The sequence below is a fragment of the Antechinus flavipes genome, chromosome 1, assembly GCF_016432865.1.
Source record: "Antechinus flavipes isolate AdamAnt ecotype Samford, QLD, Australia chromosome 1, AdamAnt_v2, whole genome shotgun sequence".
Lineage (NCBI taxonomy): Eukaryota > Metazoa > Chordata > Mammalia > Dasyuromorphia > Dasyuridae > Antechinus > Antechinus flavipes.
In genome coordinates, this window is record NC_067398.1 from 624,127,717 (window position 1) to 624,144,973 (window position 17,257).

At 31.3% G+C, this 17,257-nt stretch overlaps 1 protein-coding gene across 4 annotated transcripts in view; it reads right to left on the reverse strand.

Moving 5' to 3' along the window:
- CYRIB (CYFIP related Rac1 interactor B) overlaps positions 1-17,257 on the reverse strand; it is a 197,519-nt gene that overhangs the window by 32,690 nt on the left and 147,572 nt on the right. Inside the window, exons 3-4 of one of the 4 annotated variants that reach the window (XM_051971088.1) lie at positions 9,743-9,891; positions 479-561 (exon numbers count right to left, since the gene is read on the reverse strand). In XM_051971088.1, coding sequence (XP_051827048.1) covers positions 479-551 — 73 coding nt within the window. In that variant the 5' untranslated portion in view covers positions 552-561; positions 9,743-9,891. Of the gene's footprint in view, positions 1-478; positions 562-1,459; positions 1,549-9,742; positions 9,892-17,257 lie in introns of those variants that run through there. The other 3 variants (XM_051971087.1, XM_051971090.1, XM_051971089.1) reach the window with 3 other exon arrangements.

Sequence of the window (17,257 nt, forward strand, 5' to 3'; positions counted from 1 at the left end):
CTTTTAATATTATGCCCAAATTACTGAGCTGTGAATGGCCTTCCTGAACAAATTTATAAATAAATATTAAAGAATGGGAATAAAATAATTTAATATTGATAAAGTTATCTTGAAAATACAGCATATTATCCCCAGATATTGCTTTTTTCTAATAAATCTGGAGATGTTTTTCTAATGTCATATCCACCAAAATTACTTTCATTTAAATGTTTGTATTGATAAATCTTGAGATAAGAGTGTATATCCTTCTTGTAAGATATGGCTACACTTCAATAAAGAAAAATAAATGTTATCTCAATTTGATGAATGAAATATCATGGATTGTTTCAAGAAGGCAAGAGAAATTTTATCCAACAATTCATAGCTCAGTCATGCAAAGCAATTATAAAGATGGCAAAGTGAAGACATTCATTTAGTGCAAGACAGACGCAGTCTACTGCAGGCAAAGAGAAATAGATATATAAAATCATCTTCTCACTTTCAAAATCAAGGAAAAAATTTGGCCCCTGCTCAAGGTCTGTGCATGTCAAAACTTTAAGAAGATTCCCCATGTTAAGGTACCTGTCAAGACAAGAATGAGAAAAGAGAGAATATCCCTTTATAAAAAGGTACATCTGAAATATAGTAGAAAAAATAGTAGAGTGGAAAGGGAAGCTCTTCAGGTGTGAACTCATCCTTCAGGCTACCCACTCTGTGACCAGGAGAACAATCCTTATTCTCAAGGTATTGACTTGTAGGACCTAGAGGTGAAATGTGGTTTTCCTGTATAAAACATCTGGCAGACTGTTACTATATTTCTTCTCAAAGTTTTCCTAACAAGTTTAATTAAAGGCCTTATAGTGAATAATTCTTTCAGTATTTCAATAGTGCTAGTGTTCTGAGCATTTGTATTCTATTATTTGATCAAAAACAATTTCATCAGTTTTTTTATATTATACTTGAGTGGACTTTATTTTAAAATTGAATATTTAAAAGTTGCATAACTATATCCTAACTCTTTAATTTAAAAGTTTTCTATGAAACTTATATACCAATTTAAGTATAATACTCTAAAAATCTTGGACCATACCATTATAAAATCAAATTTTTGATTTTTTTTTAATCATTTGGTTGCCATCTAATGATAGAACAAAACTAAATAAGATTTCGTTATGTATCCAGAGTTACTATCAAACTGCTCAGCATAGTCACTAAAGCACAATGAGAATTTTCATCATAAGGCTACTTGCTTCATGGACCAATGAGAGGACAGCACTGGATACAAAGACTCAAATAACATCAGCAAATGAAAAATCAAAAAATTGTATGACAACGTTCAGCAACTATAGAAGAAAAATCATGCAACCTCTTTTTTCCATGTTTTACCAACAAACTGGCTTGCCTTCACTGTGGTGGTAGAAATAAACAATGTTTCACCATTACCATTATGCACCAACTGTGAAAGGCTGAAGAGACTTACTTTCAAAATCCAAGAAAAAATGTGCTGCATTGTGGTCTATGTCCCTGGTTAGCACCTTAATGAGATTACCCATGCCAGCAAACCTAAAAATAAAAATGGCAACATCATTTAGTTCCAGTAAAAAAAAAAAAGTTTTAAGCAGAGGCCTGGAATTCGTCGAGGGCTGGCTTTTCCATGGCTCCCAGCAGGTGCAGGTTTATGGATTCTTGCAACTGAAAAGTTTGGGAATAGAGAAACAACATCTGGCCCCCCCCACACAAACTTTTGCACATCTCAAAAAAAAAGTTTTTTACATCAAATTTTTAAAAAATCAAAGCGTAAGATTAGATTTTCCATATATTTGTAATATTTATTTATCACTACTAATATCTGTCATTACATTATATACTTTCAACCTTCTAAATATTGAAGCCAAGAATACAAAAAGAAAAAAAAATTCAACTAAAAATTAAAATATCAAAAGCAGATTTTTCAGAATTATATATCTGAAATAGAAAATATTTCTATTGTAGTTTTTCTTGATTCCTTACTAAATATACTGAACAGATTCACTAATTAATCTAATTTTTACTAAAATTTCTCATATTTCTGCCCTTCCATCACACATGGTGTCTTTCTCATCAAAATGTATATTCACAGAAAAGTGCAATTCTAATACCCTAGTTAAATTTCAATGACAATCTTAATAAATTCTCATGAGACAAAGCCTATGGAGAAGAACAAAGAAAAGAAACTGCAGTGGGAACTGTTTAAAAGTAGCTCATTGGCAACCTTTCCATAACAATAATTCACACACATATCACTCTGTTACATCAATGTAATCTGTTCCTTTCTGTACCCCAGTCTAAATAATTTTCAGATATTTAAAGCCATGGCCTAGGAGAGTTCTAATAATTATAGTTTTTAGGGAAAAGAAATTAGCTGTATTATTTAGTTTACATCAAAGCTTAATCAAGACAGAAATATACAACAAAATATAGATTACAAAAACCAGAAGCCTAAAATAATAAATCTTGGAATTCTTTTCCTTTTTTTTTTAAAATAGTGTACTAACCTCAATATATGAAAACTACAAATAAAGATGTTTAAGTATCACCTCTTTGCTTAATTTAGATATCATTTTGAAAGAATAAGCCTACACAATAGCATATAAATATGAATGCGTGTGATTATTATCATAAATTGTATCAATTTTAAAGGAAAACCATTACCCTCACAAATAGTTGTACTTGTTTTTTTCCAAAACTTGAAATGTTACAATTATATACTAGTTCTAGTTAATACAAGAATTTATAAAGAAAAAGTTTTATAAAAGATAACTTCATGATCACAACAAAATATGTGGCTTCTTGCTATAAAGATATCAAGTTAACCAAATAAAAACTATCAGTTTTGTCCAGGGTAATATTACTACAAGGAATCCTACTACTAATGAGATTTTTAATTTACAACCTATAATTCAAATAATTTTAAATTTAACCCCTCCCCAATTGTATCCTTTTTTATGACTAGGAGAGAAGAATGTATAGAAGCCAAAAGTCACAAAATAACTGGTAACCCCTCCAATTTCCTTCAAGAAATCAATAAATCATTTTTAAAGCATTTAATGTATGCTAGGCACTGGAGATACAAGGAAGTACTCACTTTACAAATGGACTGTTTCAAAGGTTTTTTCTATGAGTTGCTTGATACTTAGAATTAATGTTTTGGATGTGTTTCTTAGGCTTCCAGGCTAGCCCACAAATGGCTTATTTCTTTATATACTTAAATTAATAGTTTAAGTTTTCTACATCTTAGGGTAATGGGGTAATTAGGACCAAAACACAAGGCAATGACAAGGGAAGGTTTTTCTACCCCGTTTCTATATACAAATTACAGACAAGATTTTGAAAAAGGCAGGATTTATCTTTGCTATTTTCTCATATATCATTTCATCCCTCTCTTCTACATTTAGTAGCTTTCTCTCTTCCCAGGAACTAGGATGTTCAGTATCCTTAGCCTTAATAGTTCTATTATGATACCCTAAACTCAGCTGTAGTACTTCTCTGAAGCATCCCATGCTTCAAAATTTCTTATGTTCCTCTTCCCCTAATTAAAACTCCCATTCTCACAATATACTAAATCTTCGATGTAAGGCATTCAACTTAGCATTCATTAAGCACTACAGTAGGAATTACAGTTTAAAAAATGAAATAAAACCCAGTTCCTGCTCTTAAAGAGCTTAGAACCTAATGAATGAATGAGTTATATACACAAATAATCCAAAACAGATTACAAATTCAAATGATAGATCCATGTAAATTGCTATGAGAAAATTGAAGAATAAACTTCTTTCTTTTTAGAGGAAAAGGAGATGTGAGAGTAAGAGGGATATCTCGTCACCTTGGGTTTTAAAAAAATAATAATTCCAAGGAGGAGAAGTAAGGAAGAAAAAGGCAAGAAGGCATAGAAGTTGATGAAAAACAAAGGTATAGAAAAGAGCAAGACAAGAACAGGGGAAATAAGTCATTATATAAGACAGGGCTGACGACAACTTTTTGGAAGAAAATGAAAGAAACTAATCTGGTCAGATTCTGAATTCTCACTAACAGATGAATGACTTTTAATTGATCCTTCTATTTCTATTTCTGAAACATGTATTAAACTCCAATGAATTTCTACTTGACAGATTCCAGGAGTAACAAAATAGCCTTAAAAACCAGAAACTCTGGGAGAATTCAGGTTCTAGAATGGATGGAATGAAATTTCTTTAAACTCTACTTTTCATAATATTCCCTTTTTCCACTTTTAAATTATACTTTTCTAAAAGCTCTTAAATTTTTTCAAAATGGCTTCTATGACAACAAGGTTGGTGGCCTCCCCAATAACAGACAGGAAGGACAATCATTTTAAATTTATGATATAAAAAAATTTATATATAAATTTGGAACTCTCTTTGTATTATGGCAGAAGAAAAACGAGAGATGTAAACACCACATTGTAAAATGGAAACAGCACTGATTTAGAGTTTAAAAGAAAATAACTTTAGGTTACATTTTAATTCTGATATTTGACAGTCATCAAATCTGCTAATCCTAAACAAGATAATCTTGAGACTTTGTTTTCTCATCAGTGAAATGGGAATAATTTTCCCACTTAACCTCACAAGATATAGACACTAAAAATATCAACTTTTGAGGTATAATTGTCAGGTTGTTTCCTTTAAAACATTTAGTTTCATTCTTAACTAAAGCAGAGAAAACAAGGGATAATGCTATAAAAACCAAGAAATATACAAAGAAAAAAAAATCCTTTATTCATTTTTTTCCTTAACCATGACTTTCAATATTCAATTCAATCTATTAAAAGCATTAGCAACTATTTGCAAGATACTAACACACCACAAAGATAATCTCACATCCTCATAAGAGATTCCCTTTTACTAGAAGCTAAAACAAATCATCATTTTCCATAAATCACAACTAAAAATAGGTAACTTTGGCATGCATAAAATACCAGGCACCAAAAATGACTTTGACATTTTTGACAGGAATAGCACAAACATCCATAAGGTAAGTCAAAATTTGCCCTGCCCTTCCTCAAACACTGTGTACCTTGACTTTTCAAACTCTTTTAATCAATTAAATCCTTTATCTAATTGACTAAACCATCTGACATATTATTAATGGAAGGTCAAATACCCGATCTGTTTCTGTTCAACCCATCTACTACTAATGATTTTTACATTTAAAAATACAATAAAACATTATTTTAAAATGTAAGATTCATTATAAAAACAGGCAGTGGGTCCTTCAGATCAGAATGAATTAAAATCACTACACGGGCTACAATGTGAGCTATTACAAACTATTTCCCAAGGTCTTGAAAGGTTTCAACTCTTTTTATGCTCATTTTTTAATTTTGTAGAGCATTTAGATAAATAACACAATTAAAAATTACACTGGGGGATGACCAATATATAAATTCTAATTTCTTTTTCAGGTATTGAAATATGGTTCTGATAAATTGTCAATTTATTGCCAAGTGCTATAAGAAATGACCAGTTTTCAAACCTCCCTACAAAAATATATGAAGCTCTGGAAAACAGCATCTCAAATAGGACACATTATAGGACACATATTTAATTTATTTGTGATCTTCAAAGGTACTTTAAAGTCTTATCTGATCTCTCCTCTCTCCTACCAATTCCTAGTATCCTTTTTCTTCCCAAGTACCTTGTGTTTAACTAGTTTGAGTTTATTTGTATTTGTTCTTTTATTCATATTAATTTTTCTTATATAGGTCATTTCTAATATATGTAATTTCTTACATATAATTAATTATATATGTAATATATGTAACATGTAATCTAATATATGTAATTCTCATTTCCTCCTATTTCCACAATTTAAGTTCCCTGAGTAAGGGCTGTTTTATTCTTTATAACTATATAACTCATAGGAGTGTTTAAATGCTTATAATTGATTCCCTCGATTGGTGCAAATCATAACCCATTCATAACTTCCTATACAATGCTCATCAAGGTTCTCCCAGAGATCTGCTAAGCCACTATATTAAATTATTTTTCAAAGGCTCTTGTTCTTAACTTCATCTTGTTTGTCAAAGTCCATTCCTCCATGAGAGCCAAGCAAAGGAAGAATGGAACGTGTACACTATAACAAAAAAAAAAATTTTAAATGAGGCAAACTCTTTTGACTGTGCTCAATGAAGAATCCACAGAAGCAGAACAGTAATGTCAGGTCCCTGATCATGTCTAGCAGAAATCTTCAGGAGACACTGCCCTTGTCCCTTGTGAAAGACAGCTCTCCTACTTCACGTAGAACTCTCAGTTCTACAATCTGATAAAGAAATCTTACCACCATATGAATCCTCCCTAACAAAGGATATTCTATCTTTTAATCCACTGTGTACCTGCTGCCTGAAATCATCTCACCTGTGTGCCTGTCATTCTGGACAGATTAGGATTTTTTTGGCAGCTAAGTGTAGCACTTATATAATGAGTATGCTCTATTTTGGGGAAGGAACAGGATGGGTTGAAAAATAATTCTTTTAAGAGGCAATTTAAATTTAAATTACAATTTAAAGGGTACAGACATGAAGTCTGTAGAAGACTGTAGAAGTCAGAGAATATGAGTTTAAATCCCTTAGCCAAAATTCTTCCCCCTGGTCATCTACCCAACTCCATTAGAGTTCTCAATCTATGTTTACTCAAGTACTGAAGGCTCTTAAATTTTTTAATATTTCATGGGTATTAGGATGCTTAAACTGTCTGTTCCTCCCCACCCTCCCCATTTTCTCTACATTAACTGGCTTTCCCTACTCTTTTCTGATTATTTGTTTCTTGGATTAAATACCTCATATCATTTCTTAGGCATAAATCATCAGTAGAAATAAACTGTTCATTTTGGGTCATATCCCAACTCAGATTCTATAGAGACTATAGCATTCCAAAATTTATTGTATTATAATATCACCAGGGTAACATTTGTATATAAAAATGTGGGATTTTATGCTAGGAAATAGAATAAGATCATTAAAGATACTACAAAGATATTGTTCCAATTTAAGAAATTAAAGTGGCTGAAGGTTCGGGGCAACTAGATGGCTCGATAGAGCAACAGCTCTGAAGTTAGGAAGACCTGAGTTCAAATCTGGCCTCAGACACTTAAGGCTTCCTAGTTGTGTGACCCTGGGTAAGACACAACCCCAAATGCCTCAGAAAAAAAAAAAAAAATGGTGGCTGAAGGTTTCTATGAGACCATTCACCAAAAAATAAATAAAACAACACCCACCAAAATTTCACAAATGTTCCCTCCAAGACAAGTGAAAGGATTTCAAACTGGTCAGAACCAAAAAACATTATGAAAAGTAAGCTATCTTATTAGTTGCTGATATTAAAAAGTCATATCAAAATCAGCTATGTAGATTCAGACCATTCACCATTTAAATCCAAGGTCAAAATCAACATTAAATTTGGAGTGACATTGTCAAAAACTTCATATTAACCTATTCAAAGAAGCCATATTTCTTACTTTCTATTTCCTATTACTATAATGTGCTATTCAGAAAGTTATTTGATGTTCTAAAAATCTACTTTAAAAAAAGATATAAATGTAACAAAAGCAATATTCAATGCTTTAAGAATATATTCTAATCAGACATTTTAATGTATTATTTTAAAATGTATTTGCAAACTAGATTTTAAATTTTTTTAAATACACCTTCTTTAATAATTCTAATTTGATCATATAAACTAATTTGATCTTTCCACAACTGAACTACAAACTATTCAAGAGAAACTTTTTCAATAAAAAAAATTTAATTTTTTTTTACTTGATAAATGGAACACAGATCAAATGACATCGCTTGACATGCATAAAATTATCAGAATGTATTAAAAATATTCCAACTAGCCAAACTAAATGGTCAACAAACAAAAAACTATACCAAAAACTAATGATATAAGGAAGTCAAAAATTAACAAGACTCCAATAAAATTTAAAACAAAGCAAAAAAAACTTCAAAAAGTGTCTAACCCAGTTAGGAAGAGGCAAGTTTAAACTCAGCTTCAAGTATTTACTGGTGTTGTGTCTCTGGGCAAGTCATTTAATAGTCTACCTGTTTCCTTATATGTAAAATGAGAGTAATATTAGCACCTATTTCACAGAATTGTTGTGAGGATCAAATGTATCAAATGAGATAACATTTGTAAAATGCTTCACAATTATTAAAGTACTATATAAATGCTGATTTTTTTAACTAATTAAATATTTTTTAGATCAGAGCTTACTCCAGAGATAAGATCATCTAAATCTATATCTAGGAAATTGAATAATAGAGAAATTAAATTAGTCTCAGATACTTAATAGTTATGTGACCTTGAATTAAGTTACCTAATCTCTTTGCCTCAGTTTCCTTAACTGTTAAATGATAACACCTAAATAATAGCCAACCTATCTCCTGGGTAGTTTGTGAGGATAAAATGAAATACTTATAAAGTTCTTATTACACTGTCTGATTTATAGTAGACACTATAAAAAGTCAGCTGCTATTAATAATATTTAAGATTAAAACAACTTCTTTACATTATATATCTAACTACATAACATAATTCAAAGCTAGAGTCTTTTCTTCTCTCTTGATTATTAAAGATGTGAATAAAAATCTTTTTGTTTTACTGGATCTGTAATTTCATTCAAATTTAGGGAGATCTTGATGGGAAACCTTCCACCAAAATAGACTGCTACTGTTCTGCAACCTGTGATCTTAAGAGAGTTGCCTAAGTCACTGAGAGATTAAATGTCTTATCCAGGGACATAAAATCAGGCCATTGTCTCAGTGGCAGAACTTTGAACTCTGGTCTTTTTGACTGGTCCTACTTTTCAAACATAATGTAATCGAAAAAAAGATAAAATCTAGATTTTATCTTAAAGTCTCTCAGCCCTAAATCCCATAAGTTTATATAGCAAAACATTTTTATATAGCCCAAAAAAAAAAAAAAAATCTCAATTCAAAATTCAAAATTCTACATGCCTAGATGAACCTATTTATGAATCCAATATAAATAATATAGGACCATAACATAAATTAAAAGTACAGAACAAATTAATATTTTTAAAATCAGGTTTCTCTAAAGTTTTTCAACTGATGTTGAGAAAGATGCAATATTGTTTTGTGTGTATGTGTGTGTGCAATATAAAAATTTCTGAGTCATTAGCTTTACTTTACACAGAACATTGTCTTTAAAACAATGAGTTCTAACTTGCAGCCTAGAAGTCAAGAATTTCTTCCGATTTATTTAACATACATAATCTCTCTTTTGGAAAGTGACATTGGTATACAAAAACAAACTGTACCAGCTTTATTTTGTGGCTTTTAACTGCATACACTCTCTCGTATTGACAATGACTTACTTTATGAATAGTCTAAAAATAGAAGATTTTTCTCCTCTGAAGAAAGTAAATAAAAATAAAGTTTAAATATGGGGTTTATATTCTTTAATGTGGCATTAAAAGGTCACAAGTTGGCTGGCTACCATTTTTATTTCTATCTTACAATGATAATGTCATTATGAGACACTTTGTATGCAAAAATCAAAAGGGGTCATATGGGCTAACAGTCATTTCCCTTGATCAGCCAGATTTAAGCAACAGTAACAATTTTCAGAAAAAATGACACTTTTCAAGTGTTATGCATCATGGTGTCAGCCTATTATTATTATTATTATTATTACTATCCAAAATGAAGTAGCATGGATAAAATGTGAATGGAAAAGCATTTTACCTGCATATTCCAGAGTTCAATATTCTTTGTTTCTTGATAAAACCACTAACACCTAAAAGAGAACAGGAATCTGGACTCTCGGGACTGTGTTGGATGTTGAAGTCATCAGATCTTGCAGGGGAAACAACCCCGAACTCAGGTCTTAGCAGCTAAAAGGAGGAAATTATTTTCATGTGTTTTGTATTAATATACTAAAACAAAAACTTAACAAAACTTGTATTATAGACCCAACTCAGTCCATTCAATATTTACTAGATGAGACTGAAATGAAATCTACTGTTACTTAAGCTATATTGTAGAATTGATTTTATGACCTTTATAAAGGACTAAATTATTTGAAAGATTACTAACTGTAAACACCATAAAAGCAAAACTAAAATTCCTTCTTTTAAATAAAGCCCACCCTTCTGGAATTTCAAGCTAACAAAACCAATCTTTAAAAAAGTTCAATTTTACTGTACAAAACGTTATTTAACCTTGGTAATTTTTAGATTAAAAAGAGATATAAGTCAGAAAGTTAGTTCTATTGGCCCAGCATAATGGTGTAATGTATGTTATTAAGAAATATACACACTCTGATAATTACTGATTTATTTTGCAATGCTAACTTTATAATTTTTGCTTATTTCATTTCAAGATATCCTCACTTTACTTCCTCAAGTACCAAAGTATACATACTTTTTTTTTTTTTTTTTTTAAGTATTTTGTTTTGGTAATTTTAGAGCCTTTTTAAGATAAGTGGAAACAGCTTAGAGTAGCACAAAAGCAAGATTAGCAATCATTAAATCAAACTGAATAATCCAAAGTCACAATAGTATTGCTTGTAGGATCTAAGGATCAACATAAAGAAAATTCCTATCATTTGGAGAGAATGTAAAGAAAAGTAAAGAGGCAAAGAATATGTGTGATCAATCAAAAAGAATTTATAAAACAACTATTGTTGAGTGCCAGACACTGTACTATGTCCTGGAAAATTACAGAGACAAAAATGATATAGTCCTTGGTCTTATTTTAAGCAAGTACTGCAAAAGTATTTCCAGACTTAAAAAAAAAAAAATCAACTAATTAGTGTCTCAATCTTTGAACTAAATATATTCAAATCAAGCTATTTATGCATTTTCTTCTGTGAAGCTTGAATCTTCCAGACATGAAAATGTCACTTTCTTGAGAGAAATTTGTTTTATGATCATTTTTGGTCAGAAGTATCTTTCTGTAGTAATTTTAGATAGTTAAGACAATATTATATTTCTCATACATGAAATCACAATATATGATGATTTGTTCACATAATAAAAATAAGTCATATGGAATAAATTGTAACTATAGCTGTGAATATTTCAATTCAAGTAGTTTCTTAAATACTGTCAAAATTACAATGGATTTTGATATTACAAAATACATTAAAATTATGCAAATGTGTACAACAAAACTATGCATTATGCCCAAATTTACACATACACACATCCCTTTGTCAAGAACTCTGTAACTGCATGAATAAGTGAATTTATTTATTTATTTATTTATTTACTTATTATTTACACATCCATTATGGGAAAGGTGCATTCTAAATATTAGGGATGTAAAGATCAAAAGTCAACAATTCCTATCCTGAAGAAGGGACACTCTACTTATACTTCTAAAATGAAATCATTTTATTTTAATAAATCTTAGTTGCATATTAAATAATTCAGGTCTCTAAACCAAATGCAGAATACTCAGATAATATCAGCCTCTACTATGAAAGGCAAAATGTATCCAGAAAATGTCTGGCTATTGAGAGGATTTTCCCAGGATGCTCTTAAGGAAATCTGTTCCAGAGAAGAAGGGGTAATGGGAAGGAGAAAATGAGGGTAGGAAAATGAGAAGGGAGAGACCACAAATACTGCTCACTGTTAAGAGAATCACTGAGAATCCAACCATTCTGGAGAGCAATCTGGAATTATGCCCAAAAAGTTATCAAACTGTGCATACCCTTTGATCCAGCAGTGTTTCTATTGGGTTTATATCCCAAAGAAATGCTAAAGAAGGGAAAGGGACCTGTGTGTGCCAAAATGTTTGTAGCAGCCCTGTTTGTAGTGGTTAGAAACTGGAAAATGAATGGATGCCCATCAATTGGAGAATGGCTTGGTAAATTGTGGTATATGAATGTTATGGAATATTATTGCTCTGTAAGGAATGACCAGCAGGATGAATACAGAGAGGCTTGGAGAAACCTACATGGACTGATGCTAAGTGAGATGAGCAGAACCAGGAGATCATTATACACTTCGACAACAATATTGTATGAGGATGTATTCTGATGGAAGTGGATTTCTATGACAAAGAGACCTAACTGAGTTTCAATGGATAAATGATGGACAGAGACAGCTACACCCAGAGAAGGAACACTGGGAAACGAATGTGAACTATTTGCATTTTTGATTTTCTTCCCGAATTATTTTTACCTTCTGAATCCAATTCTCCCTGTGCAACAGGAGAACTGTTTGGTTCTGCAAATATGTATTGTATCTAGGATATACTGCAACATATTTAACATATATAGGACTGCTTGCCATCTTGGGGGGGGGGGAGGGTGGAGAGAGGGAGGGGAAAAAATGAAACATAAGCGAGTGCAAGGGATAATGTTGTAAAAAATTACCCTGGCATGGATTCTGTCAATACAAAGTTATTATTAAATAAAATAAAATTTAAATTAAAAAAAAAAAAAAGAGAGAGAATCACTGAATAGAAATGGAAGAGTCCTTAGAACTTAACTATTCAAAGCCATTCCTGGAGTAGATATTCTTTCCACAAAATACGTAACAAGAGGAAATAGATAACTCACCTCAAAAGATACCACAAAATTATCAGGAAGTGTTTCTCAGATTAAGTTAATAGGTTCCTGTCTAACTTTTATCCATTGATCCTAATCCACCTAACCTACATAATAGCTATACTATCATCTCCTCTACTCATCAAATCTTTACATCTCCTGGCTAAACATTCACAATAAATCTTTAAGCCAAGTTAATTTAAAAACAAATCTTGGAGCCCAGACACTCAACCAGTTCCAAATATACTTAACCATATTATCTATACTGGCTGTTTTGTTGTTATTATTTTATTCTCGTTAATCAAGCTATATTTGGTAAAGAATTAACTAAGTTATCATATAACAAATGATATGCATTTTATAAATATAGGTTATAATATTTCATGGAAGTCTTTTGGTTTTTAAGTTATTTTAGGAGCTCTAATGGAGAATTTAATATAGTAAAAAGAATACCATATACTGACAGAAGACTTAAGAGTTCTGCTTCTATCACTAATAAGTTAAATGACATTAGGGGGGAAAAAAAAATCACTTCTGAATTTCAATTCCTTCATTTGTTTTTACAACAAGGAGTTTGCACTAGATGGAAATTAGAATGGTTGAGGAAAAAATGGAAAAGAAATGAAATCTATCGAAGAAAATATTGGAACGAGAATTAAGAGCTTGGTATAGGAAGCCCAAGCAGTAAAAATCCAAATCTTAAGTATCTTTATTGCAAAAAAACAACTGATCAAAAATAAGATTATGGAGAGAAAAATTAAGAATCATTGGACTATGTGAATGTCATCACCCCCCTTTCAGAAGATTTGGGATTATAGCTAACAATAACTTACCCATCAAAACTGAATTATAAAATAAACTTTAATGAAATAGGAGGATTCATCACAAACATTTGTGATGAAAAGAAACAAAGTTTTTTATAGAAAGAAACTCAAGTTCAAACATAAGAGTTAAGAAAAACATAAAAAAGGACAGCTAGATGGGTTGGGAAACCTCATACTCCTGAGTTTAAATCTGGGCTCAGACAGTTATTAGCTGTGTGACGCTAAGCAAGGCTACTGACTTAATCCCATTTAATTTAGTTTCTTCATCTCTAAAATGAGCTGAAGAAGGAAATGACAAACCTCTCTAAGATCTTTGCCAAGAAAACCTCAAATAGGGTGACCAAGAGTCAGACATGGCTGAAAATGAACAAAAGGTAAACATAAACAAGGATAATTAACTAACCAAATAAAATGATTACATTTTGATAAAAAGGGAATGATACATGTGTCCCCTTAAGAATTCTTACATCAATAGGGTGATGATAGATTGTAATCAAAGCCTAGAAATAGTTCTTTTGCATCTTGATGAATGGAAAGAGAGGGGGGGAAAGGGATACACTGGAGGGTAAGTAAAGGAGATGAAGATTAGCAAAAATCATGTAAGTTGTGTATGCAAATGCATTTCATTCAACAGGGAAATAGGAAAGAATGTGGAGAATGAGAATGGTGAGAAGAAGAGTAGATTAAGGTAAGACTTAGTCTCCAAAATGTACCAAATATTCATATTTTGTACAAAAGTATACATAGATTAAAAAATGTAAAGAAATATTTACAATTTGAGTTGGCAAAGAATGGGCATCTGAGGGATTATCCATAAAATAGGGAATGGATGAACAAATTATGGCATATAAATATGATAGAATATTATTATGTTATAAAAAAAAGAGATAGCTTTAGAGAAACCTGGGAGACATGTATGAAGTGATGCAGAATAAAGTAAACAGAACTAGGAGAGCAATTTATACAACAGGAATATGGTAAAGACACACAACTCTGAAAGAATTAAATGCTCTTTACGGCATAAAGACAAATGACAGCTCCAGAAGGCTAATGATGAACTACACTACCAACTTCCTGGTAGAGAGATGGACGTTAAGTGCAGAATAAAACAATTTTAAAAAATATGACCAATGTAGAAATTTGATTTGATTGATTACACATGTTTTAGGGGGCGAGAGGGGTTAGTTCTCAAATGGGAGGTAGTAATGTCTTTTGAAAGATTAAGAAGGCAGATTTATTGTTGACTGGAAAAATGTATATAATTTTTTCAAAAGACTAGACAATTCAAAAGAGGAATGACAGCATTCAAGATAAAGGGAATTAAACTAGCAAAGGCAGAAGAAAAAGAAGAAAAGAACAAATTTGGGGAATAAGAAATAATTTAGTGTCAACAGTATACAACTAATTCATATTGAAGGTATTACAGAACAAAAATGGTATATAATTGTAAAGGTCCTTGAATTAAAAGCTATATAATTGTAAAGGCCCTTGAAAGAAAAGATAAGCAGCATAGAATTTTATCCAGAAAATTATATTAAGTACAACAACAATTTTTAGGCAATTAAGTATTGTCATCACTCCCAGAGGTTAAGAAAATTAACCTGGCAGCAATGTGTATGGATTGGAAGGAATAAAACTGAGAGTGAACATATAGGTTATTACTGTGTAATGAAGGTAATGAATATATAAATTTGAAGGAATATGTGGACTGTGTTTAAAAAAATAAAAACCCTGCAGTTTTGTTTTTTTTTAACTTTGCTATTAAAGGTTTTTTAGCCTATCACTCTCATGACTGAGATTTGAGGAAAGATGTACTAAGAAATCATCTGCTTTATATTAAGTGGAAAATGAGAGAAGAGGTTGGAGAGAATACCCTTGTCTTTCCATCTCTCTCATAAGCACAGTGCATAGTAGTCTAGCTAGCTATGATGGGCAAGTCACTTAATCTTTCAGTGCATGCAACTCTAAAATTTTAAGTTACAAATTACAAATTAATGTTAATCTGCATCAGTGAATGGAGCTACCATACTGGAAGTTCCCTATGCCAATGAGATCATAGGCACTGACAAAAAAAAGGTCCACATTCAAATGAGATAACGTATCTAAAATGCTTTGCAAACTTTTAGGCATCTTATGTCAGTTACATAATAATTAGAAATATTTATTTCAAACTACTTCTAAAAGGTGGTAGAGGTGGTAGAATTGATAGACATAACAACACCTAATACTTTAAGATCTGCAAAGTGCTTTACACACATTACCTAATTTGAGCTTCATAATCATCCCTTGAAGTAGGCACTACAAACATTACTATTATTTTACAGATAAGAAAGATGAGACTGAAAAGTTAACTAGATTGTCCAATCACATAGTTTATAAATGTGTAAACCATATCTTTCTAATGCCAAGTCCAAAATTTATCATACATTAAACCATAAGCAAAAATAATTGTTTAGAAATAAATAAGTAGAAGGCCAGATTTATTTGTGAGCCCATTGTAATGACCGCGTTTTTAAAATCAGCTAGAGTCAGGAATTCAGGTTAAGGGAAAAATCTTCAATCTTTATTGAAGTGAAGAGGTGAATAAGGATTTTGATAGCAATATGGGCAGCTGCGACAGGAAGCCAGTTAACAGAGGGGGATCTGAGCTGAAAAACCGTGGCAATGGCAATGCAAGCAGTCTCTCCTTCCCCTTCCTTTTCCACTCCCCTGCCTCCACCCACCAAAATCGATCATTTCCTATACAACACATCAGGACTTGCACAAAGAGTGGACGGAGGCCATCCTTTCTCCAAGCTTATATATTAATAGAGTATGGTCCAATTACTATTTAGCCTCATGTGCTTGGGACCTCAGTGCATCAACTCAAGCCTCAGCCCATTACAGCCCATGACTCTCACCCATAAATGATAGATTTTTACATATATGCCACCATTTCTGTGATCAACTCCTCTCAATACTCTTGAGGCAAAGACACAGATATTGTGAGCATTTTAACCATATGCTCTCCATTACTATACCACCTTTCAACCCCAATTTTTCTCTCATCCCCAATCTTTTCAATCAAGTAGTTCCTATGTCTCACTTCAAGTTTGCAAACTCTTTCCACAAAATCCTCTGTAATTTTTTAAATTAATTTAATTTATTTAAAATTTTTAGTTTAATATTTAATATTGAACTTAATTCTCATCACTATGGATCTATTCTAGTATTTCTTCCATCTACTTTAATACATGAGACCTGGCTTGCCCAAGATGATATTGCATTCATAACCATCTTCTCCAATACATTACATTTCAAATCAAATACCACAAAGAAAACACAAACTCATTAAAGTAATTAAACACATTATCTTCCATCTACCCTCCCAACTCAAACCCTTTCAAACTTTACAATATAGATACAAAACAAGCAATACCCTTCTGTAACTCATAGTAATTATTTTATTCAGGGGGAAAATTGGAAGAGGGCATGGTTTTGAAATTTCAATAAAAACTATATGGCATCTTGTAAGGCCAGGTTATTTCTTTTAATTAAATTTAAAAGGGTAAGAAATTAAAAGTTGTTGGGTAGAAATTAAATTTAGATGAATGTCTCACAGCATTTACCACAATAAGTTTGAAATGGAAAGAAGGAATAGAATTTTCAATTATGGAGGGGAACAATTCTTTATTAAGTGATTGAGATAAAAATAAAAGATAATATATACATTTTGGGGAAAAACATCAAAAAGTTTTAACAAAAACAAAATCAAAGCAGTTAAAATGAGAAAGCAGTCAATTGGGGAAAAAAAATTTCTCTTAATGAAGATCTGATATAGAAGATATATAGGAACTTATTTAAATATAAGAACAACAGTTATTCCCCAATAGATAAATG